Source organism: Erpetoichthys calabaricus, chromosome 3 (genome assembly GCF_900747795.2).
Source record: "Erpetoichthys calabaricus chromosome 3, fErpCal1.3, whole genome shotgun sequence".
NCBI classification, from domain to species: domain Eukaryota; kingdom Metazoa; phylum Chordata; class Cladistia; order Polypteriformes; family Polypteridae; genus Erpetoichthys; species Erpetoichthys calabaricus.
In genome coordinates, this window is record NC_041396.2 from 139564078 (window position 1) to 139589881 (window position 25804).

A 25804-nucleotide genomic window follows, 5' to 3' on the forward strand; every position below is an offset into this window, starting at 1 on the left:
GGCAACCTCAAATTTCTGCTGTATACAATTACGTTTTTTTTTTTTGCTTTAATGTAATTTTAAATAACCAGTTCTGACGTAAATACACAAAACATTTTTGGCATTAGCGTATGCATTGGATAAAGTCATAATTGCTTTAAACAGTGGTATGGCCTTTTTTGTTTTCTTCCATTAACGAAGAGCAGGCATATTTTTTGCTCTCCTTAATATGGTTACCATGCTTTAAAAATGTGTAAAAGAGTGTTTAACACAATAATATAGCATTAAGCTGCTGCTTTGGTTAACAGCCATACAGCCTTTTTAAATTAAATGATAGAATGAGGGTTGAGTGAAAAGTCAATTTGGGGTTCAGGTTACTTATTTTATCTGTAAATATTTTACAGACAAAGTGATTGATTATCCCATTGAATAACTTTTTTTAATTGTCTAATGGCAAACTTTTTCATATTCTCAATGTAAGGCATGTCCTTCATAGAACAAATGCTTTGCTCTTAAATGAAAACCAAAAATTAAAGTAATTGCTTTTGTTTTCTTGTATTTTACCACTTTATAATAGGTGGTATGGTGGCACAGTGGTAGCTCTTTTGCCTCACAGTAAGAAGAACAGGGTTTCCACCCATGTGTGCCATCTGCATGAGTTTCCGCCCACAGTCCAAAGACATGCAGGTTAGGTGAATTGCCAATCCTAAATTGGCCCTTGTGTGTGTGCGTGTGTGTGTTCGCCATACGATAAACTGGTACCCTGCCCATGGTTTGTTTATGCCTTGCGCCCTTTGCTATCTGAGATAGGCTCCAGCAGATGCCTGTGACCCTGTTCAGCACCAAGCGGGTTAGAAAATGACTGACTGATCTCTCCATAATACACATATTTACACTGAGTAGTTTTGTTTGCAGTGTACATTCTATATCTGACATTTACAATATAAGATAATCCTAATTCAAAGAATGTTACAAAATATTTCTTTCAAAAGTAACAATATAAATTTTTTTTTAATGGAACTATGTCCTTCCATTTAATGTGCAACGCTAATTGTATAAAATAGTTTATTTTGAGTAACTACAAAAACAATAACAAAAAAAAAATCTATTTTTAATCTTATTGAAATGTATGTTCCAGTTAGTGACTTTCATAGCAAATCAATCTACTACTCCATCTGTGCTATGGAAACAAATAGTAGGAGGCACTTTCATTCAGTAGTAATCAGAGGTCTGAAATTGTACAGCATTAAAGGCTATGGGTGTTACAGTGTAGTTACTGCACTTTAAATTATGTTTTTTTATTCCCAAGATCTTGAACTCTTCAATAAGTCTAAGAGATCTATAGTGCATTGTGAAAATCTGAAATTTGAACAAAGCTAGAGCTTACACATTATTTTCATAAACTCCCTCATAGTGTAAGGTGAGCACTGAACATCTGTATCAAAAGTTATTTTGATTAATGTGTTATTTTACTTAAAAAAATCTACTAAGTACTAGAACTACATTACCCCCAAAGGCAAGTACACAAACAATTAGAAATAAAATTTAAAAAAAGTTTAAGAAGTGATGAGAAAACAGTGCATAAAATAAAATAAGTCTGTAGAATAAAAACATGGAGCATGACATTGAAATAAAAAATATGTGCATAAAATTATCAAAAAACGTGTGAAATAAACATAAAAAACAGGTGCATGAATTTAAGCTCAGAAGGTGATGGGTAAAATAAAGAAATTAGAAAATAAGTGTGTTAAATTGTTTAAAAAAAGAAACGAATGGGTGAAATAAACGTCAAAAAAAAAAGGTGCACAAAACTATCAAAAACTGAGTGAACAAAACATTAAAAAATGGGTGCATGAAACTGAAGAAATCTTAAAATGGAAATGTCAGCCTGGCTGAGCATATAGTGCATCCGGAAAGTATTCAGAGCGCATCACTTTTTCCACATTTTGTTATGTTACAGCCTTATTCCAAAATGGATTAAATTCATTATTTTCCTCAGAATTCTACACACAACAAACCATAATGACAACGTGAAAAAAGTTTACTTGAGATTTTTGCAAATTTATTAAAAATAAAAAAATTGAGAAAGCACATGTACGTAAGTATTCCAAGCCTTTGCCATGAAGCTCAAAATTGAGCTCAGGTGCATCCTATTTCCCCTGATCATCCTTGAAATGTTTCTGCAGCTTAATTAGAGTCCACCTGTAGTAAATTCAGTTGATTGGACATGATTTGGAAAGGCACACACCTGTCTATATAACCCACAGTTAACAGTTCATGTCAGAGCACAAACCAAGCATGAAGTCAAAGGAATTGTCTGTAGACCTCTGAGACAGGATTGTCTCGAGGCACAAATCTGGGGAAGGTTACAGAAAAATTTCTGCTGCTTTGAAGGTCCCAATGAGCACAGTGGCCTCCATCATCCGTAAGTGGAAGAAGTTCGAAACCACCAGGACTCTTCCTAGAGCTGGCTGGCCATCTAAACTGAGCAATCGGGGGAGAAGGGCCTTAGTCAGGGAGGTGACCAAGAACCCGATGGTCACTCTGTCAGAGCTCCAGAGGTCCTCTGTGGCGAGAGGAGAACCTTCCAGAATGACAACCATCTCTGCAGCAATCCACCAATCAGGCCTGTATGGTAGAGTGGCCAGACGGAAGCCATTCCTTAGTAAAAGGCACATGGCAGCCCGCCTGGAGTTTGCCAAAAGCCACCTGAAGGACTCTCAGACCATGAGAAAGAAAATTCTGTGGTCTGATGAGACAAAGATTGAACTCTTTGGTGTGAATGCCAGGCATCACGTTTGGAGGAAACCAGGCACCGCTCATCACCAGGCCAATACCATTCCTATAGTGAAGCATGGTGGTGGCAGCATCATGCTGTGGGGATGTTTTTCAGCAGCAGGGACTGGGAGACTAGTCAGGATAAAGGGAAAGATGACTGCAGCAATGTACAGAGACATCCTGGATGAAAACCTGCTCCAGAGCGCTCTTGACCTCAGACTGGGGCGACGGTTCATCTTTCAGCAGGACAACGACCCTAAGCACACAGCCAAGATATCAAAGGAGTGGCTTCAGGACAACTCTGTGAATTTCCTTGAGTGGCCCAGCCAGAGCCCAGACTTGAATCCGATTGAACATCTCTGGAGAGATCTTAAAATGGCTGTGCACCACCGCTTCCCATCCAACCTGATGGAGCTTGAGAGGTGCTGCAAAGAGGAATGGGCGAAACTGGCCAAGGATAGGTGTGCCAAGCTTGTGGCATCATATTCAGAAAGACTTGAGGCTGTAATTGCTGCCAAAGGTGCATCAACAAAGTATTGAGCAAAGGCTGTGAATACTTATGTACATGTGATTTCTCAGTTTTATTATTTTTAATAAATTTGCAAAAACCTCAAGTAAACTTTTTTCACGTTGTCATTATTGGGTTTTGTGTGTAGAATTCTGAGGAAAAAATAAATTTAATCCATTTTGGAATAAGGCTGTAACATAACAAAATGTGGAAAAAGTGATGCGCTGTGAATACTTTCCAGATGCACTGTATATTGTGTTAAATACTATATTGCTGCCTGCATTATTATATATAACTAGACATTAAGCCTGTTACAATAACGGGCACTAGAACAGTAGTCCATAAACATTAGTAGGAACAGTCTATATTAAATGGCAAGGGACCTTTTACCTCAGTAAATTTTTTCCGTAAAATGCCTGTAATATTCTCTGACAGTAATACTGGCTTTGCTGTCCGTAATATGTGTTTAATTTTCTGTCACAACAGTGGGCAATCAGCAGATTCTCCCCTGCAACTGATGTAATGTGCGCGAAAATAAATCTACTTTTAAAAGTCATCGTATTGTAATATCATGAAAATTCGTATATTTAGGAAAACCCCTTCAACGACTGACACTTTACACTTTACCGGGCCAAGCTTCTTAATCGCAAATCTGACATCCTCAGAGTGAACACTTGCACAACAATGGGGAAGCTGGTCTCCGTGTCTCAGTACCCGATTGGATTTTTCGTGTTTTATGTTTTAGGTCTTACCTCATTTACCGAAATCCGATTGGATCAGCTGCGCGATATTTTATAGGTCCTGCCCTCTCTGTCTTGTGTGACGCGTCAGGCAGCCTTTGAAGCATCTGCTTTGAAGCATCGCACCGTGCCCTGCGCATGCGCACTTCACCAGAAGACACACACACACAGACACTGGACGCACACAGGGGTTTTATTAAAGAGGATTATTATATATAATAAATAATACCAATTTATTTTCTATATCCATCATTCATAGAGCAACACCACCACATACCCTGCCTGCACTGCTTCAATATCAGTTGCTTACATTGTTCCCCCTTTAAATCCAAACATAAAGTAAAAAGCATACCCTCACAACCAAATCAGGCAATATTTTATTTATTTTAGCTGTCTATTGAATGAGCTGAAGTCCACTATTTACAGATCTAGCTTTTCTGGAGGCTTTCTCCTGCATTATGATGCACACAAAGGAGTTGCCAACTGCTCTGCCTCTCCTACTGTACCACTTTCAGGTTGTGTACTGTTCAGTGCAGTGCTGTCCTTTCTCTCTGAAAGCCCACGGCCATCTTGCCCATGTTCAGTAAATGAACTAAGTGTCTGTTCTATCTTCAGAACGCTCCTTCAGTTTTTTTTTTTTTTTTTTTTTTTATCTATAGACATCATCTTTCTCAGTCAAAACTTTGAATGATCATGTGATCAAAACTTTCTTTGGCCATTCTCCTGCCCTTCAGTTCAGGCCACATCATCCTTGAACAGTGGGTTCAGTGGCATGCTTGTCCAATCTCACTTAGCCTTTCATCTTTCTTTAATAATCAGCATGTGGCCACTCCAGGCATTATCCTTTGTGACAACACTATAAGGTCTTGGAAGTCTTGTTCAGCATTTACACCCCACAAGGTGATCTGCTGGAGACTTTAAAGTAAGGTGACCTATAAACTAACCAGGCAAGGTAAGATCAGTGTTACCACATTCTTTTTTCATAATATGTACCCCATTATCTGCCTTAGCAATTGAATGAGTGTACAAAAGACTGGAAGTAATATTGGACTCCAAAACGCACCATACTACTGAAAAAGCACTGTCCCAAATGCATTCTGTTGCAACCATTATTGTTCTTTCAGTAGGGGAAAATGTTATTAATGTCTCCTTAGATAGAATGTTTAACAACCCTTCATATTCTTTTAAATGTTCATGGTTCCACTAGAACAATGCATTCTGCCAGAAAAGTCCTCTTCAGTGTGCAGTTCTTTCAATCATGTTTAGCACACATTTTCCCACGTAATTGGTCATGCCTAGTGCACTCAGTATTTGCCTTTTTCAGTGGACCTTTCCACTTCTAGTAATGTCTACATTTCAGCTCTGTCTGGTTGAACTTCATCTGACAAACATATATCTAAAAGAAAGGCGATTTCTTTCAATCTAAGCAGATGTTTGGCACTTGTGGCACCCGGCTGGGGTTCATGCCCGGACAGGATGCCCAGGAGGACCGGAGGAGGGCTTGTGCCTCCTCCAAAACACGAGGGGGCGTCCTCCCTGGTTGCTGTGGGGGCCATGGGTACAGAGCTTGGAAGCTGTACCCTGTAGGGGCCCATGGTCACCGCCAGGGGGCGCCCCGATGCCTTGGGAGCCCTGGACCTCAGCACTTCCGCCACACCCGGAAGTGCTGGGGGGAAGAGGATTATGGACACCCAGGGGACTTCCGGATGTACCGCCAGAGCTTCCGCCACACAGGGGTGTGGCTATGGAAACCCTCAGGATGCACCTGGAGTCCTTCCGGGGTGAATAAAAGGGGTCGTCTCCCTCCAGTCAGTGGCAAGAGTCGGGAGGAGTAGGACGAAGCTTGGTGGAGAGGAGTGGAGGCGGACCTGAGAGACTGAAGGCATTGTGTTGTGTGGCCAAGGACTAAGGGGTGATTGGTGCCGAGGCACTGGGTTGTGTTCACTATTACTTGTACATAGTGTAAAATAAACGTGTGGTGGACTTTAAAATGCTCTCCGTCTGTCTGTGTCCGGTTCATCTTCCACACACTGTTTATTTTAAGAACATAGTTTTGAATCCTCTGAAGAACGTTTTCCAACTTGACACTATGATCTTCCCCTGATGACATTCAAACAATAATATCGACATACTGTAAACACAAACCACTTTAAGGTCTTTCAAAGAGGTGTTCCATTGCCTTATGAAATATTTATCGGGTGGAGATGGAGCCAAAGGGAACACAAAGAAGGAGACACCATCCAAAGTAGGTATTAAATATGTATAGCTTTGTACTCGATTCATCAGATATAATCTGCCAGAATCAATGTGAGGCATACATTTTTTAAAAGACCTTTTTGAAGAGTCTTTTTTTTTTTTTTTAGAATTAAATTTCCAGCCTCTGAAAAGAGTATTCAGAGCTAATACACTTCTGCCATTAGAGTCAGGAGGCTATAGTGAGATGTGTTTGTGTAACTTGGAACAGGAGTTTGTAAGAAGTGCTCCTGTACAACCATCAAAAGTTCATGTCACACTTCTGACATCATAAATTGGAAAAAACAGCACAGCATATTATATAACTGTAGTTAGGATATAGTGGGGTTGGATAATGGATGGATGGTATAACTTAGACCAGCATTTCCCAGACTTTGTGGTGTCATGACCCAGTTTTGCCAGTCTGTTTGTGACCCACTGTGGTGGGGGGAATGTTCCTTCTCTGTGAATCAAGTGAAATCTTCATTGGTTTTTCTCTTTGGTGAATCAAGCACAATCATCAGAGTGAGGGTTGGAGAGGTTGTCTAGGATCATCTGTAATACTTCTGCTGCTAACTCAGGGTGATCATCACACCAGTAGATGCAGTTTCATCCGGGGTTGGCCATGATTCACCTGCAATGCTACCAATGTGAATCAAATGCAGTCATCGGAGTGGTGTGCAGGGTTTTGTCCAGGGTTTGCCACGGCCCACATGTTGGCAAACACTGATAATAAGGCTAATGAAAACATAAATGCATTATGGTAGCAGCTATCAAAAGAAAGAGACATAGCCAAGCAATATCTTAGGCTTACAACACAGCAGAGCTAATTGCACTTTCTACTTAAACTAAGCATATAATTCTTAAGAAAACAGCAAAGCTTTAGAGGACAAAGTTCATTTTCAGTAGCCAAGTAAAATGAAAAGCTGCTTAAATATAGCAGTCTTTTTCAGCACAGAAATAAAATAAAGCATCTTTTAAATGGGTTAACTTTTAAAATTTTACAAGAAAAGTCCTTCTTTTCAGAATTCTTGTGGGCCAGTATAAACTATATGTTCAGCTGAATGATAGATGTCGTAAATCAAAGAAATGATGTAAACATATGATAGATTTGTCAAAATATGTGGCAGGGGCTCAACTTTAAAAATGAGAGGTGATCATGAATGCCTCTGTAATGCCAAAATAGTTACTTATGGCGTTTTTGACTTCTGTGTTAAATATATATATATATATATATATATATATATATATATATATATATAGTTTTACTGTCAAATAATGCAAAGAGTACGCGACACATGTTTCGCCCTAATTCTGGGCTCATCAGGCGTACACACTCACTGCATCCCCTCTCGGGAATCGAACCTCGAACGTCAGCGCCAGTGGCGAAGCCCCTAACACTGCGCTACAGCGTGTGGTTCGTTCATTTGACAGCATGTAGATCGGGGTAATTACATTCATGGCATTCATAGTCTGAATCACAATCTGATTGTATGGGTGGTTACCTACCAGGTAACGCTTGTGGTTGGTCAGCAAGTCGGCTAACATCCGCCACGGTGCCCTCTTTCAGTTGCGAGAAGCAGATCATAGAATGGTTGAAATAGTTTTACTGTCAATTAATGCAAAAAGTACGCAACACGTGTTTCGCCCTAATTCTGGGCTCATCAGGCGTACACACTCACTGCATCCCCTCTCAGGAATCGAACCTCGAACCTCGTTAGCCATTATGGGTGTAAGGAGAAGTCAAGCAAGATGACACATTTTATTGGCTAACTAAAAAGATTACAATATGCAAGCTTTTGAGGCAACTCAGGCCCCTTCTTCAGGCAAGATCTTCAATATTTATAGGTTTGTGTGGGTGTGTTTTTTTTTCTTTTGGTAATATTATTAGTTCACTGGATCTCCTTAATCTTGAACACGCTGCAGACATTTGCCCAGGAGTAAAACATTTCAGTCATAGGAGAATTCCTGCTTTTCCTAGTGACTGACCTTGGCCTTTATTAATGGTCATTACAAAACACAATTATACAGGAAACTGTATTTATTTTGAATTGAAAAATCTAATTAGTAGTAATAATGGGAGGTTCAGGTATAAATATAGTTTTCCTGTAGCACATCCTGTAAAAATGATAGCTTTAAACAGATTTGAATGTAGCACTTCTGTAATGATCTGTAATGTGGTACTGTTGCAAAGTTTTAGGGGTCCTCAAACACGGTCCTGGAGGGCCACAGTAGCTGCAGGCGTTTCTTCCAACTAATTTCCTATTTTGAAGACAGTCCTTGCTGACAATGAAACTTGGTATTTAAATATTAGGCTTGTTAGTGCTTTCATTCCTCCAAGAGAAATTTTAATTGCACTGTAGAGTTTCTATCTCTGAGAACATTATCCATGTGTTTTGTGGACCAGAACAGATTTAAACTAAATGATCCTTCCAATTTCTGTCTTATTTATTTCTAAACATTTTTTTAATACAGTTCATGGTGAATATGTACAGAGTTAAAAGGAAGCATGTTAGCTGGAGAGATGTCAGTTTATTGGTTATCTGCATTTCATTATTAACTAATGTCTGGTTACAAAAACAGGCAACAATTAAAACTTAAATGCAGCTGCTTAAAACTAAATTAGGCAATTACGTTTTCTCAGTTGTAACAAGCAAGATAACTTTACGTAAGCCCCAAAACATAATTTTTTAGTAGTAAATAAATAGGTTCTAATTAATAGATTGGTTGAAGTGAAAGCCTGCAGCCACTGGGACCTCCAAGACTGTTAACTGAGGACCTCTTATCTACAATGTAACTAAACTTTGTATTTAATGAATGAAAGCACTAACAAGGCCTATAGTTACACACCAAGTTTCATTAACAGCAAGGATTGAGTTCTAATTAGGAAACTGGCTGGAATGAAAACCTGTAGCCACTGCGGCCCTCCAGGGCCATGTTTGTTCTTTTAGATCAAAAGCAATATATGAAATGAAACAGAATTAGCGTATGGAAACAACATTTTACCTCAAAGAAAGTGGGAAATCAAAAAATATATTGCAGTAACTCTCTAGTCAGATGTTAGCAATATGGTTTGTTGTCAAAAACAACAGAACACAAAATGGTACTGCCTATAAGCCAGTATAGGAAAAGAAAATAATGTGAAAAATGGAAAAACAAATCAATACACAAATGAATAAAGATAAAAAAATAATATCCAAAAATATTTGTAACCACAAAAACAAATTCATACATAAATGTCTGAATGATCAACCCCAAAAGTTATAACAAATTGCCTCAGAGAATAGTAAAAAGAGATTTTGTTGGTGTTTGGCCCAAAACACTTTGATTTGGACAACACAGTACAGTTGCTCTCTTTTACTTTACTGGTTCTGTCATTGAGAAGTGGACCTAAAACTTTATCTCTAAGGTGACTGAGCAGAGGCTAAAAGTAAAACAAAAAAATCATATATTATGTCATGTGAGGGTTTATTTATGATTTTAGTGATGTGTCTATCGTTCACAATGACCAGCTGGTGGTAATATTCTTTTCTGTTCTTTTTTTCACCCCACAGTAAAACCACCCACTTTAGCTGTACCACGTGGTCGTGGTATAATAACAGTGAGAGAAGGATCTCGTGCAGATCTCCAGTGCGATTTAACAGGAAATCCTCGACCTCCTGTGTTGTGGTCCCGTGCAGACAAGGAGTTGCCTATGCCCAATGGAGAATGGATTGTGGAGACTAAAGATGGACGACTGCGTCTAGAGAATGTTACACGAGATATGACTGGCACATACCGCTGCCAGACAGCAAGATACAATGGGTTGAACATCAAGCCACGAGAGGCTACAGTCCAGCTGAATGTTCAATGTAAGTTTTATGTTTATGTACATATGAATAACTTATCAGATAGAAGGGAACATTCTACTAGCAATATTTAACCAACAGCCTTTGTTTGATATTAAATATTATAAATAATATATGGTTCAAATGCATTTCTACTGTACAGTACATAGGTGGATAGACAGATAAATACTTTATTGATCCCAAAGGAAAACTACAGTACTATAGCAGCTGATATATAGAACTACATAGAATACACTCAAATGAAACAGTATGTGTATATATATATATATATGCATATATATACATATTTATATATATATATATATATATACAGTATAGTATTTAGACTAGCCATAGTTTATGTGATCAACATCTAGTGGTATTTGACAAGCACCACGTTTTTTGAACTATGTTAGAAGCATCCATTTGCTGAAGATGTACTGCAAGTTGATCAGGATGTCATGCAGAGGGTGTAAGGCTTTTTTTATGTTAGCCAATATCTTAGCCTACATCATTCTCTCTGCTGTCAAACCAAAGAGTCAAAGCCTGTGCCCATTACAAAGCACTACATCAGTTATGGCACAGCACAATTTATAATGTTTGTTCCAGGAAGGCTGGAGAGAAGGACAATTGTCCAATCCTTACTGAATTACTTGTGCTTTTCAATAGCTTTGTGACTATTGGCATCTCCCGTTCTCATGCTAATGCTCCAATAAATACACTGCATAGAAGAACACATTTGCAGCTACAGTCTATAAAAAATGTGCAGGAATTTATGACCTACCTACAAAAGCAACTGAAAAGAAAATTGAATGATTATCATTTATTACATGCCTCATTAAATAATTTGAAAATTGGACTGGGACTTTATTAGCATCAGTGAGCTTCTGTGGTCTCCTTCATAAAACACTAATAATTTCTAAGAAACTCACAAGTAAAAACTTTCTTTTGACAAGTTTTTTGTAGCTTACTTCAGACATCAATTCAATGAACTCTAAATGAATTAGTGGAGTTACATAAATAGGTTACAGTCAGTTGTGCCTTGTGACAAACAGTCATTCAATTATCGACTAGCCTTGAAGTTATTATCAAAATGCAAGATACTGTAGTGATGCTGATAGTGGCACAAACATTTTCTTTTAATAACTCTTTAGCATTTATTCACACTGTTTAAGGTTGAGTTTTCTTAGATGTAGCCAGTTTTTATTTCTTTATAAGGCAGGATATGTTAGCACTAGGCATCACATGATAAGGCGGAGTGGTGGCTCTGAGACTAGGGATCTGCACTGACAATTGGAAGGTTGCCGGTTCGAATCCCGTAAAATGCCAAAAGGGACTCTGCTCTGTTGGTCCCTTGAGCAAGGTAGTAAGTTTAATTAGCTTCTTAAAAGACATATTGACCTTGCAAGAACGTTTCAAAGATTATAACCTTGCTTTCTCCCAAGGATCATTACAGCTGTACTTTTGTGATTCCTATGATCCCGGTCCACCTAATTCGAGGAGGGACCAAACAATGGTTTGGTTTCATAAAGTGAGCATTTGCACTGGAATAATGGCAATGGAACAATTTCTTAGAGACGGACCTGGCAGCGGTGTTTGCGGGAATGTGTCATGTTGATGAGTGACCCATATAGCTAACTCAGCAGGTGTGGATTAACTAGCTTGGAGGCCTCTAGGCTGAGGCCAGCTTCAACCTTCCCATTGCACTGACTAATGCATTATTTCCTGTATATATATATGGTAGTAATTTTTGTATTGTATTTTTGTCACCCTTTCTGAGAAGACATACAAGTTTTATACATGGCTACTGACCATTTGTACACACTGACCTCACTGCAGTCCCTAATTTGTTTATTTCATAGCTTTCCTTGTTTGCGTCAGTTGCCTGGAGTTAGTACAAGCCTATGATTAGACATACAGGTGCATGGAGGATGCAGTGTTGGCCACTCACATCTCTCTCTGTCTCTCATTCTTTCTTCCTATCTTTTTCTTTCTCTCTCTCTAACACACTCACTCTTTGCAGATTGTTGCACACAGCATATAAGGTATGCCCATAAAGTAACAATATTAAATGATTAATCCAATTACTTTTTTTTAACATGTCCAAATTTTGTTAATCCACCCCTACAAGTCAAGCTTATTCCAAAAAAGAAAAACACAGAACCACCAAGTGGTTGGCTTCAAGAAAGGCAAAAAGAGTGAAGGCCAGGTGTAGTGCCAACCTGGTGATGTGTAGTTTGTAGTAATAGTTTTACAAGACATATGCAGCCAAACTAGACCTTGTTAATGGAAATTGTTCACTGGGCTGTGGAGTATTACTTCTCTAATAGGTAAGAAGCCTGAGCTTGTGTTACAGATTCAAAATTACCAGTTAGTTTTTTTCAAGCCCATTTCTATGAAGGATGCTTCTGGAGTGATGCTGGGCCCTAAACAAAATCAAGTTGTTTGGAGATAAATAGAAATACGGATTTTAGTGCCTCTGCTTACTGTCACATTAGTTATAGCCCTATGTAATGAGGCTATATAACAAAGACTGATTGATTGCTAGACTAGAATATTCCCATGTGAACTGACAGAAATAATAACTGATGACCTGGAACTGGAATTGTTTTTGGAAGTCTTTGACAGTCATGGAATGCCCATAATAAACAACATGTCTAAATAGAAGGGTGCACATGTGTATCCCAGGTAAAAAAGTATAAACTTTACACACCACTAGAGAGACAAGAGAGATTTAGTAATATGATAATGGCTTGATGATTATTATTTTGTATCACATTTTTCAGCTTTCACTAAATCTTTATAATACAGAATGACCAAAATGGTTTATACCAGACGTGAAGTTCTGTTTGGCCATTTGGTTAAATGGCACATGAAAGAACATTTGGAAGATGCTCCAACAGCTGTTTGTTCCAGTCTGCTGCTCTTTACAAAGCAATTAGAGGCTAATTTGACCTTTCTGTACAGGGCAGCTCAGTACAATAATTGCACATAGTTTTGTATTTGGCACTGTGCTTTCAATTTCCCAAAGCCTACAGTGATGGCAGCCAGCAGAGACACCCATTCATTTCTCCATTAAGTCACAGTGTTGATTGCTTATTTATTTATTAAAGTGTTTTACCGGAGAAAGGAAAGCAATTCTCTGTTGCACAGGACAGATTGCCAGGGTCCTGTGGAGAATGGATAATGCTTTTCAATAGCTTTGTGTCTGTCCAAGATGTTTTTCCTGTTAACTCGGAGGATGTGCACTGTAGAAATAACATTTCTATTTTTGAGCATTGTGATAACTGCTCAATTGGCCCTTCTGCACAGTAGGCACTGAACTTAATTCACCAGGCTTGTGTCTTGGGTTATAAAGAGTGAGCTGTTAATTCCCTGAATAATGTATGCCTATTTGTTTACACAAAATTTCATATCTTATGTTTATTTGGTTACCAGTTATTTATTACCAGTGCTAATCTTCCAGCTTCTCCTTCCCAGCCAGTGCTGTCTAATTGAAAATCCATTTTCCAGATGAGAAATTATTTGGCCATTGTAATAAGAAGTGACAGTAGAGGAAGTGGATTTATTTTTGATAATCAGTGATTTGTGGATCAAATTTTTATTTTGGTTGTCAGTTATGTACTTTAGTTTTCAAATATCACCACAATGCAATTTGTAATTTGATTGTGTGTGCTAGAAGCAGTTTGTCTGCCTCCTCATCTATTCTTCTAGTTATGGGGTGGCTCCTAACGTAATTCATAAAAATCAAAAATGATAACAGTCATGTTCTATAACTTAATTTCAAACTAGACAGCATGCTTTTTTCACAGTGGTTTTATTAATTATTTATATCCACATATAGTATCTTGGCAGTGACTAATTTCTGAATTAAGGGTCTGTCTTGAGGATGCTTACAGATAAATATCTGGAAATGTTGTTTGTAGAGTTATATTTTTTCAAAAATATTTGGAAAAAGACTGAAAGTGAAACACAGCCCATGATCAAAGTCAATTTTCTTCTCCCAGTATCCATTTTAGAGTGAAGAGAGCATGATAATCTCACAATATGTGAGAACACATAACACCACCCTTCACCACCCTTCATTGTTGCTGCTGGTTTACCACCTCATATGGTGTCATTTACTTTTTGTTTGTCTTTTGTGTTCAGTGATTTTTTTTTCCTAATTAAATTGTAGAATATCATTTATAAGGCTGGAACTAGCACAGAACAACAGGATAGAGATGTCTTCTGAACTGGTTTGGCTTCCATACTGTCATGATCTTGGAAGTTCATCCAAAGCATCTGTGTAGCAGGCCCTCAAAAAGGTAACTGGCCAGTATATCATTAAGCTCGCAAAAACTGCAGCAAAACAACCCACAAGAAGATGGGACACCATCAACGTTTGGCTTGTATAAGAAAAAGGGTAAATGAAAGATCTTTATAAAATAAATGTTTTATTTAATAAAAAAAAATGCTCTGTAGCACAAGAAGCTCTAAGGAGCACTAAAGGTCAAGAATGAATTGCCTGTACAAAATAGGCAGTCCAATGGCAAGCAAGTCCCAAAAACACATATCCAAAGGGAGAGGTAAAAAATACATTAATACAATCACAAACACAGCAATAATCTCAGAGAACTCACCAACATCCAGCACATACAGTGTACTGCAAGAAACTGTGTGTTCTCTCAGCCTTTTTTGGGTTGAGGGCAGCCCCTCAATAAAGTGGACAGGTGGCTAGGAGAACCACCCACAAAATGTAAGGAACATGGAAGAAGCATAGACACACAGAAATTAAATAATACACACATCTAATTAAAGAACAAAATAATGCAAATAATAAACATGAACAAAAGAATCAGACATGAATAAAAAAGACATAAACAGGAATTAAGTATGCCAAGAGAGGAAACTTGGCTGGAACATAACACATGTTTACAGAGAACACCAATAAAATTGTCCAGTTTTCCAGTTTAAATTAGAAGGAGAGATAACTGAAGATAAGGAGGGTCCATCATTTCCATCAACTAAAAATCACTGCATTTCATTAACAGTCAATGTAAAACATAACATGGCTGGAGTTTCTGGTTAGGATATTTGCTTGTCATGAAAGAGACAGCACTTGTTTCTTTCATGACTGGCTTATTGCTTTGCTTTATTACTTTTTCTTGTCAGGGTAGAACTGTTACTTGGACTGAGCAGGAACTTTAAAGTTGGGAAAAAGCAGGTTTGGAACTAATAGCCTTTATCAACTTAAGGTGATGGTCTTAGACGCGTATTTGTAAAAATTTAAAGAGTGAGTCATTTTAAGCTTAAGAAACCTGTTTGCAAACTGGCTGGTCACTCTTATTTTCATCTGTTCATTTGCCTTCATGGGATTACTATTGTCTCCTATTGTTAGAAGATGCAGTGGTTAGGTTAATTTATAGCTCTAGATTTGCCTAGTTTTAAGTGTGTTTCCAATGACTGTCTCATAGCTTGGATAAACATTCTCTTGAGGAAAAGTACCTGTCCTGTGTCTAAAGCAGAGACACACTCTGGATCATCACAACTCACTGATGGGAATACAGGTTTGGGAAATGGATGGATAGATAGAAAGATGTTAGAGTATCTTCGTAATACTGTACAATTTAAAATATGCCAACATGATTAAAATTAACCTAATGCTCTATATGAAGACAAAAATGACCAACAGATGCAAAAGGCCACATTATCACTAACAATATAAAGCAAACTCCTGTCAAAGATAAGAATTCTCTGATATAATTTTACCACATAGCATTACTGTTAAACAGAGAAACAAATCTAGTAGTGCAATGCTACAGTTTTTTTTAGTTTTTTATTGCAATTACATTTAAGTGAGAAGCATGCTTTGCTTCTAATTAACAGGATGTAACACCTTCTGTCTTTAAGAAGATACTATACGACATTTTTATTGTAACACATCCTAAAAATGTGAATGGTTTTTGAGATCACTAAGATGAGACAGCTGCATTGGGGTCACCTTAACCTGCTTGTTAGGTACTCTCCTTTATTTCAAGCATTTAAAAGACAATTTTTGTTTCTTTAATTGTGTTAGATCCAGGACTGTAGCTAGTCATTCATTATCTCTTACACTTTGGTCTGATGCTGTGATCTGGTTGTTTTTAAGACCATTTAGAAAGAAAGAAAAAAAATCAGTGAAGGTAATGTACTCTTGTATGCTGAAAGGCCACATTACTGAGGATATTTCACCATGAAGATTAATTTGGATTTACAGACCAAGTGCAAAATAGGAAAATATGTTCCTTATAATTGAGGAATCGGTAACTGTTAAAGAAATTAGTTTGAAAATATCTTCAAACTGTGATTACCAATTGGAAGAACTCTGAAGTTCAGTACTCCATTTCAACACTGAGCTTACAAACTGATTATACAATAGGTAGGAAGCCGGTGGAGTATAACTGGGTCAGAGGTTATAGGATCATTCTGTTAAATATGTTTTTTTCCTGTTTCATTAACTGTAGTAGAATTTTGAGCAGATAAAGGATTCCAAACAAAACCTAAACAAGGAATGTTACAATATCTAGTAATCTTTTCTTGAGCCTTGCACATGGCTTATGGGGAATGTACGCAGGTAAGGAGTAGATGAAGATTAACAGCAGGGGATGTTCACGCAGAGCCATGGTCACCATCAATAATTCCAAGGTGCGATAGAAGCAGATGGGAAGATCAAAATTCAAAATAGAAAATGCTTGATATTTAGGCGTGTCCCTGCTTTACTATTTAGGAGGCATGAACCTCTGTATTTGCCAAAATGGTTGTGATATTAGGTATAGCACAAAGAAGACACACTGGTATAAAATGATATGCATTGTCAGAAGTCAAGATTCAGTTACTAGTTTATGTGACAGTTGTATGTTTTTTGGTCGTCTGGTTATTGTGTAGTTTTTTATTTCTTTGTATTCGTTGTGGGTTTTCCTTGTTTCTGCTTGCTGTACCTGTGACTTCTGCTTAACTTTTGGTGACACGTAGTGATGTTCCACCTGAGTCACTTTAGTTGATACTGTGGATGGTTTTTAAGTTTAAGGGCTCATCTTAAAGTGTTCAAAGTGGTTTGCCTAACTGCAGCATTTGTGTTTAAAATGTCTATTACTTGAAGTAAAGCAAGCAGAGAGAGATAATACTATATTGCTTCGAGGACAGCCATTTCAGGATTGCATACGTGCATAGGTATCTGAATCCAGACTCAATATAAATATTTAAATAAAATTCCGAGAGTCTAGTTCTTTTACTCCAACTGCAGCCAGTTATAGAAATTCTCATTGGTACTTCAAGGACTTGAGAATGAAGGAATGTTTTGGATGAGAACAATTTATTCAGTCCAACATTACCTAATGTTTGCTGTTCACCTATTGCCTAGATTTGAAAATCTTTCAATATGCTGCTTTCTTGTAAATATTGTTTTGTAATTTGAGCGGTCACAGATGAGCTTAGGTGTCATTTATAAGCATCTATTAACAAACTACATGTTATAAGACATATTTTGTCTTTTAGCATGACATAAAACTGTCAAGAATCATTATTTTAACATGTTGACTATCAACTATGAGAATTTTCTGTTCCATGTGCCAATTACAAGCTAACTTGAGTAGATTTTTTTAGGGAAAAGAAATTTTTATTTAGAGTTTTTCTTAATAACAAAATTAATTGAATTAGTATATTAAAATAATAACCTGATATTATTATAATGTTGTTAGGAACAAAAGTAACAGTCAATGTGTTAATTTCAATTTATTATTGCTAATAGAATTGTTTATAGGATATTTATAGACTGTTAATAGTTCATTTATAATAGATACCTAAGTAGAAGTGGAGTCTTTTAGTCAATGTATCATTGCTCCCTATGTGAAAAAATATTTTAAAAATGTATGCATAATTTAACCAGCTTTTATTTATACACTTGTGCTCTTGTTGAACAGATTTTTCAGGTAACTGGCATCCACTTTGCTTCTTCCTCTCATAATTTTGAAAACTCATATCACCTCCATTTCTTTTAGCTAAAAACATCTGAAGACAGGTACAGGACAACATTCAAACCTACATCTGAAAGCTGAGATGGTGTAAATTCCACATATATCAATTTCCCTTTCCATTAAGACAGCACAACAGTGCAGAGGTTAACATTGTTTTTTAAATAAGCCATAGTCCTACATTTAAATCCTGTGCTAGTTACAGCCTTTGGGAAATTTAAATATTCTTCCTGAGGCTAGAAGTTTAAATATTAAAGTTTTTCTTTCCAACTTCCCAAAGATATGTGTGTTCAGTTCACCTGCCAAGCCTAAGTTGGTCCCATATGAGCCAATGTGGGTGTACTTGTGTACTGGGTTGGTCTATTGGATCTGATGCTTCAGTGAACCCTGAAATAGGTTAAGCAGCTTTAATAGACAAATCACTCACTAAGGACCACATGTTCCAGAGATCAAATTGTCAATGCTTTCTGTTGAGTTCTAATTTTTCCAATCTCCAGCCAGTGATGTAGATACTATGTGTAGGCTAGAGTCATTCCATAACCCACTCCTAACCAAATGATAGTTCCATGGAAATAATACAAACTTTTGATGGATTACAGTTTGTTTTAAGCTTTTTGCGAGTACTTGTTGTTTAAAGCTGATCCCAAGTTGTCAAATCAGTGAGTCTGTCTGTACTAATATAACCATCAAAGCATGTGTTCACTATAAAAATGTACATTTCTGTCTTTGTGTGAGAGACCCCATGACCCTCTTCACCTTTTTCCTGTGCATTAAACAACTACATTGAATTTGATTGGCAGCACAACAAGAAAACATTCTATATTACGTTGGCAGAAAGGGTATGAAAGCTTTCATTAAGACTATGGTTTATTATTATCTGCAATACATTTTTTGTATATACTGAGAGAAGCCTGTGATTGCAATAAAATGCAGACTGTTATAACCATCCCAACTGAACGTTCAGATTTTACATCAATTTTTTTTTCTTCATCTACCATTTAAGTACCATTTATACTCTTACTGTGTGTCTACCAGACTCAGTTGTAAAGTTTCAGATAATTATGACACTGTGGAAATGCTGTTGATAATAATGGCATTTTTTAATTTTTTACTATTTGTAGTGTTCCTTAATTGCTTCATCTGTTTATCAAAGAGTTGTCACAAACTGTGTAAAATGAGCATGTATTTATAAAATTATATTATGTGAGTTTTGTCATGCTATGGCCTATGCTTCCTTTGTTGTATCATTATTTCTTTTGAAAAAATCTTCTCTAAGTTGACAAAGTACAATGTTAGAACACAAGAACAAACTTAACAAGAATACCCTATTCACTCCGATGTACCTTGTCAATGCATATTCATTTAACTTTAATAAAACAGTGATTCACTGCTTAAATGAAAGAATGCTGCTGCATTGAACTTATCGATACCTCTGAGAAGTTTGAAGACATGCATTTGGTCCCCATGTAGTCTTCTCTACAAGGACTAAACAGATTGTGTCCCTTTAGCCTATTAGAGTAGAATATATTCTTTAGTCAAGAAATGTACTACATGGCTTTTCTTCTTCAAACAGCTTCTATAGTTGCTGTGTCTTTTTTGTAAAGTGGTGAACAAAACTATGCACAGAATGCAGTATTCCAGATGAAGTCTCACTAGTGCATTATTTAGTCTAAGCATTAAGTACCTTGATATGTAATTAATAGTCTATATCATGTAAACTATCATGGTATTTGTCTTTTTAATCAATTCTGCACACTGCCTGGACAATAAGAATTCTGCATGAACATAAATGCCTAGATGGGCAGCACAGTGGCACAGTAAGTAACACCGTAGTTTCAGATCCAGTGCCCAGACATTGTACATGTATTGTTTGAATGTTGTCCTTGCGTCTGCATGAGGTCTTCCTCCTCCTGCGTACATAAAGATATCAAGGTTAAGTTGATTTACTATTGTAAAGTGGACTGGCTGTGTGTTTGAGTGAACCCTGTGATTGGCTGGTGCCCTGTCCAGGGAAGGTTCCAACCATATCTTCTGTCCTGCTGGGATAGGCTTCAGATATCCTGAACTGGATTAAATGGTTTTGAGAATTGGATGAGATGGATTTGATAATGTAAAGCTCTAAAGAAGCTGGCCATCTTTCATTTATAATTAACTTTCTTTTACATTTATTTGGTACTTAGTATAGTACAGTATATCTTTCTGTTGTAGCCACTTCTGTTGTAGACACTACCATATCTCAGTTGTTTGTGTACCTTGCAGTAAACCCACAAGTCTTTCAAAATAAGTAATGGTATTTTTACATACTCAAGGGTGATTTCTTTCAAATAAATTATAAGTTTCCATGTTGTCTGCTCTCTTAAATTATTAAAATATGCAATTTGTACACATATACCCAGAGATGAGCTGCGTGTCACAGCTGAGTGAATCTGTTTTTATTGAAGAGCTCACCTACATCAAGCAACATACAGTGAATGGCTCACGGGAAGCTAAATTTCAGCCCATTCTATTTATAAACAGTTGTCTTTGATTGGTCATTCATATCACATGTTACAACTCTGCATAAAAGACAGGAAATAAATTGCTTTTGTGATAGCTCAACTTTATATTTCATTATGCACAAAGCTTAAGTCAGATTCTGATTATAGTTTTGACTCTGTTTAGAACAACGTGTTTGATGAAGGATTGGATGCATTGTACTATTCTTAGTATAACATTAAAGTGTTGTAGTTTTACAGTTCAAGCGTCATGGGTTCTGTTGCCATTCCGGGGATGCTGTTACATCTTCTCCCCATTCTAGTTTAGTGTTCTTTCAATTTCAGCTTATAGTAAAGGCAATGTTTCTCAGCATAGCAATGAGTATTATTACACTGTACTTGTGCTTCTTGAAGTTTCATGTGAGGACTCCCCTTTTGATTGAATACCGCTGCATCACACCATAGATCTCACTGTAATATGAGCATATGAGGAAAAAATAGGTGTTTCATCCAGTCAAAGACACCCTCCCACACCAAAAGGATCGACTGCACCGTGCAATAATTTTTTAATCCCTTATTTTTAATAACATTTGCCCAGAACCCCATGTAACACCAAACCTGGAAGTCAGAAACAAGCACAATTTCAGACTGGAAATAAAGTCAAAGTGCATCCTTTTTTTTGGCTGAAATCTCACACAGCTCTATTGATCTCTTTGATGGCAGTGGTAGAGGTGGAGGGGCATTAATACTGTGAGGCAGTCTTATGTGCTCAGGACCCAGCAAGTGCCACCTGTGACTGAAAAGTGGATAGATAGATACTATATTAATCCCCAAGGGGAAATTCACATACTCCAGCAGCAGCATACTGATAAAAACAATATTAATTAAAGAGTGATAAAGACACAGTGCAGGTTAAAAAGTGCAAGGTGGAGAGTGCAAGGCAGGTATAACAGTCAATAACTTTGGATAATGTTACCGTTTACCCCCTTATCAGACCCCCACGGGGTGGAATTGAAGAGTAGCATAGTGTGGGGGAGGAACGATCTCCTCAGTCTGTCAGTGGAGCAGGACAGTGACAGCAGTCTGTCGCTGAAGCTGCTCCTCTGTCTGGAGATGATACTGTTCAGTGGATGTGGTGGATTCTCCATTATTGACAGGAGCCTGCTCAGTGCCCATCGCTCTGCCACGGATGTCAAACTGTCCAGCTCCGTGCCTAAAATAGAGCCTGCCTTCCTCACCAGTTTGTCCAGGTGTGAGGCGTCCCTCTTCTTTATGCTGCCTCCCCAGCACACCACCACGTAGAAGAGGGCGCTTGCCACAACCACAAAATTATATGTCTGTATGACTAGATCTGTGTCCAGGGCTACCTGTTTTTCGCTCTGCACTTTGGGCTGCCAGGTGAGGTATTGTCCCCAGCACTGGAAGAAGTTGGTATGAAAATGTATGTATGTACTTAAGTTATTCCAGACATACAATACAAGAAAATAGTGATAACAACAAGATAAATAAGTAAATAAAAATGCACTGAATTTCTGTGGGGCAACTGCAACAGAAGGTATGAGAATCTGTGTGAATTACATAACAAAATATACAGTAAGGTTTCTCTGTGTCTAGTAGTAAACAGAAAATGTTTCAAGGGCTGAGATAAAAACAAATTTTGAAAGTAAAGGTTTGGATCAGTATATACTGTAATTATACTTTACTTGCATACCGTTTATAGAGAGAAATTCCTAAAGCACCAATTTCTTTTTGTTTTATTTAGTTGATATTGGTATAAGCAAATGTTTTTAATCATATAAATACTTTTAAAAATATGAAGTGTTGTACCTGCTACTCTTCAACCATTTGGAGCTCCTTGATTACATAACCAAAGTAAAACTTGTTTATTTTTGAGTATGCAATTTAGGCTCAATAATGGCAAAAACCCCTTTAGTGCATAAGGAGTTCATAAACAAGCAATAACCAATATTCAGTTAATGTTTGCATGCACAGTATGTGGAGTTGTTCAAAGTTAATGTCTTGTTTTATTTTGTTTCCCTGCTTAGATGCCCCTGTTGTAGATCCTCAGTTCACAGACAAGCGTTTCAAAACTGGAACCAGTGCAACACTACGCTGTTCATTGCTGAAAGGAAACCCCCAGGCCATTGCCACAGCTACATGGCGCCTTAACAACCGCTTGGTCCGGTCTGGTCAAACTGACTCAAAAGATGTTTCAGAGTTAAAAATCGAGGCTGTGAACCAAGATACAATTGGAACATATGAGTGTATGATTTCCAATGATGTTGGGTCTTCCTCTTGCATTTTCTATGTATCTGGTAAGTGACTTGTTGCCTACTTTTGGGAGCACTAGTCTTTTGTTCTTTTTATCTGACAAGAAAGCTTTTGCTTGTGATAGTTTTGTATTCTTTGACTGCCATACATTTTTTAAAAGAATAAGAAATGTAGAAAAACTGTTTGTTTTCCATTTCCTTTACTCTCTATACATATGCAACAAACTCTTCCTTTTAAATTTCACAGATATTTAAAATTATTTTCTAATGAACTGATTGCTAATTTAAAAACAGACAAAGCGACCTAATACATGTATTTACACTACTTTCTTTCTAACAATGACCTCTTGACTCTGTGCTTGTTTTCAATAGTTAACTTTAAAACTGGATGAACTTCCTGACTCCTCTGTCACCCGTTTGACATTGTGCAAGTTGTTTATATATCTTTATCTTTGGCACTGACTGAATTATTTTATGCTTCAGTGCTTACAGAGTATTAAACATTCATTTTCTTGAGCAGGGTGAGTTGCTTGACTCTTCAATGACCTGAAGTTTTATAATCTATCCTATTCACCAATAACTAAAATTTCTGAAGTGATGCAAAGTACTCAAGTGCTTTTATTTCCTTAGTTTAAAAAAAGAATTAATTAATTTAAAATTCTTAATAAAATTTCTTTTGGTTTTGTAGCTAGAGCTTACAGCCCTGAATTTTACTATGACACCCCAAATCCAATTCGAGTGCAGAAGGAAAAAAACACTTACTCCTTTCTTCTACAGTGGACCCAAAAAGATGCATATGCAGTTGATCCTGTTATTGGGTACAAGCTGGACTTCAGACAGGTGGGAATTTATAAGAAATTTTGAAAACTGCATTTATAACAGATTTGAAATCAGTATGTGAAATGCTCTGTGGTAATATGCCAGTCCCATTAGTGCTCTAATACTATGGCATATAAATAAATTAGACTCTGTAGGTATTATTATTTAGGAGTGCATAATTTATGTATGGATACTCAATCTGTGACCAAAAGCCACACCATCTTGTTCTTCAACCAGCATTACACAGGACCTCCACTTTTCAATGCACACAGTGTGTACGTGCCATGCTTAAATTGCTATTTTTATTCATATTAAGATAATTGTGTGCCATGAACACTTTGTCACCCTACCTCATACCAGAGCCACAGTGGTAGTTACTTACGAGCATGAAAGAGAGAAGCATTTAATCTCAAGGGTAAAGCAGTGACTCACTGCAATGTGAACACTGTGGATACCATCACATTCTACTATCCATCATAGCACCAGTCAGCATCACTGTGACCAGTGCATGCATTAATGACTGGGTGGGACTTCTATTTATACTTTTTCTCAAGTCCTCTTGACAGATTTCCCTGCTTTGCCAGACTCAACCATCTAAACCACTTTCATCGCGATAGCTTCCTTCCCACCAAGCGTGTAAAGAGCTATCTGCTGGCTGCTACAATAGTTCCTTGAAAAGGAAAAATGGACACATTGATTTAGAACCCCATGGCATGTTTGAAAAATTTTTGTTCAGGGATACCCGACAGGCTTTGTTTTCAAGCTTTCGGTAGGACAAAAGTGTTAATTAGGAGATTTGAAACCCCACGTATTTCACAGCTTGCTTTTAATGCAATGAGAACTTTGCGTTAAAGACATTGGTTAAAGACCATTTAAGACATTGTTGTCATTTCAAACTCAGGAGAAAGGCTGTCATTTTGTCAATAAATATTTATTGGTTTTCCTCTCCTATGATGGTCTATGTTGTAATGAGTGCTATCTGGTTCATGAAGAAAACAGGGTAGATGTCAATTGAAACTACTTTACTTGTGTTCTGGACACTAGTATAACTATTTTGTTTCTAAAGCTTACATTTAGTGAGAAAGGCCTGAACAGCCCAAGTAAAGTAGTTTGTTTAAACTAAAGCATTTAACACTTTTAAAGGTAATTTTTCCTTTGTGTACACAATTTATGTCTTGAGTACCTAAATACAAGCACACTCTAATTTATAACCTGGATACTTTACAGACCTTTCCATTTGCAGTTCTGCTATTTTACCTCAAAGAACTACTGTGTATTCTAACATATTCATTTCTGAGCCGTCAGTTTCCATGTGCATTCACTTTCTATATGTGAAGACACTGTTTGCTAGCATCTGTAGTATCTGTGAAGTCATCCTGTTTAAAATAAGTTATGGTTGCAGGGAAACAGAAATGACTGGAGGACTGTAGTCATATTTTTTCTACAGTAGAGTTCCCAACATCCACTAGTTGACTTTACTTGTGATTTTTACTTTCACATAATATGTAGTATATCTGGCTGATGATCTTCTGTTGTGTGCAGCTCTGCCCTCTGAGGAAGTAAAATGGGCAAAAGCTTATAATTGTATTAATCTTTTGTAAATATTGTCTTATTCCTTTGCTCATTATGGGACTTAATATAGAGATGACACTGAAATTGGAAGAATAATAAATACTGTGGAGCAGCAAAAGCAATTGAAAAGCCAAGATAATATTTAAATTAGACAAACTCTTGGAAAATGCAGTTTAAAGTAGAGAAATATAAAGTGTTACTTGCAGACAAATGGAACATGATCATACTGCATTATAGAAAACAATCTCTGAAAAAGATTTTGGTTTTAATGCTGACACAACATTTTGCACAAGCAACTTAACGGGTAAAAATATTGTTTGGTTACAGTATATTGTGAAAAATATGGAATATAAGTCAGGGGATGTGATGCCCAGAGTGCATAATGTTTTTAGTGAAACTGCATCTGAAATACTATGTGCAGTTCTCGTCACCATATTACAATTAACTAAAACATCACTAAAAGCTTTACATTAGAAAGCAACCAAGTACATCCCAGGCCCATCCTGCTTGTTCCAGGCTTGTCCTTAAAGGGCATTTCCTTATCTGATGGGTGAAGACACCTCTTTAGTCATGAGGAGAGACAAATGTGTGGAGATATAGCCCATGTGTCAGAA

At 37.2% G+C, this 25804-nt stretch overlaps 1 protein-coding gene across 1 annotated transcript in view; it reads left to right on the forward strand.

The window, feature by feature from the left end:
- LOC114642389 (MAM domain-containing glycosylphosphatidylinositol anchor protein 1) overlaps positions 1-25804 on the forward strand; it is an 828760-nt gene that overhangs the window by 603783 nt on the left and 199173 nt on the right. The window contains exons 9-11 of the mRNA XM_051924713.1: positions 9792-10088; positions 22575-22844; positions 23488-23639. Coding sequence (XP_051780673.1) covers positions 9792-10088; positions 22575-22844; positions 23488-23639 — 719 coding nt within the window. The remainder of the gene's footprint in view (positions 1-9791; positions 10089-22574; positions 22845-23487; positions 23640-25804) is intronic.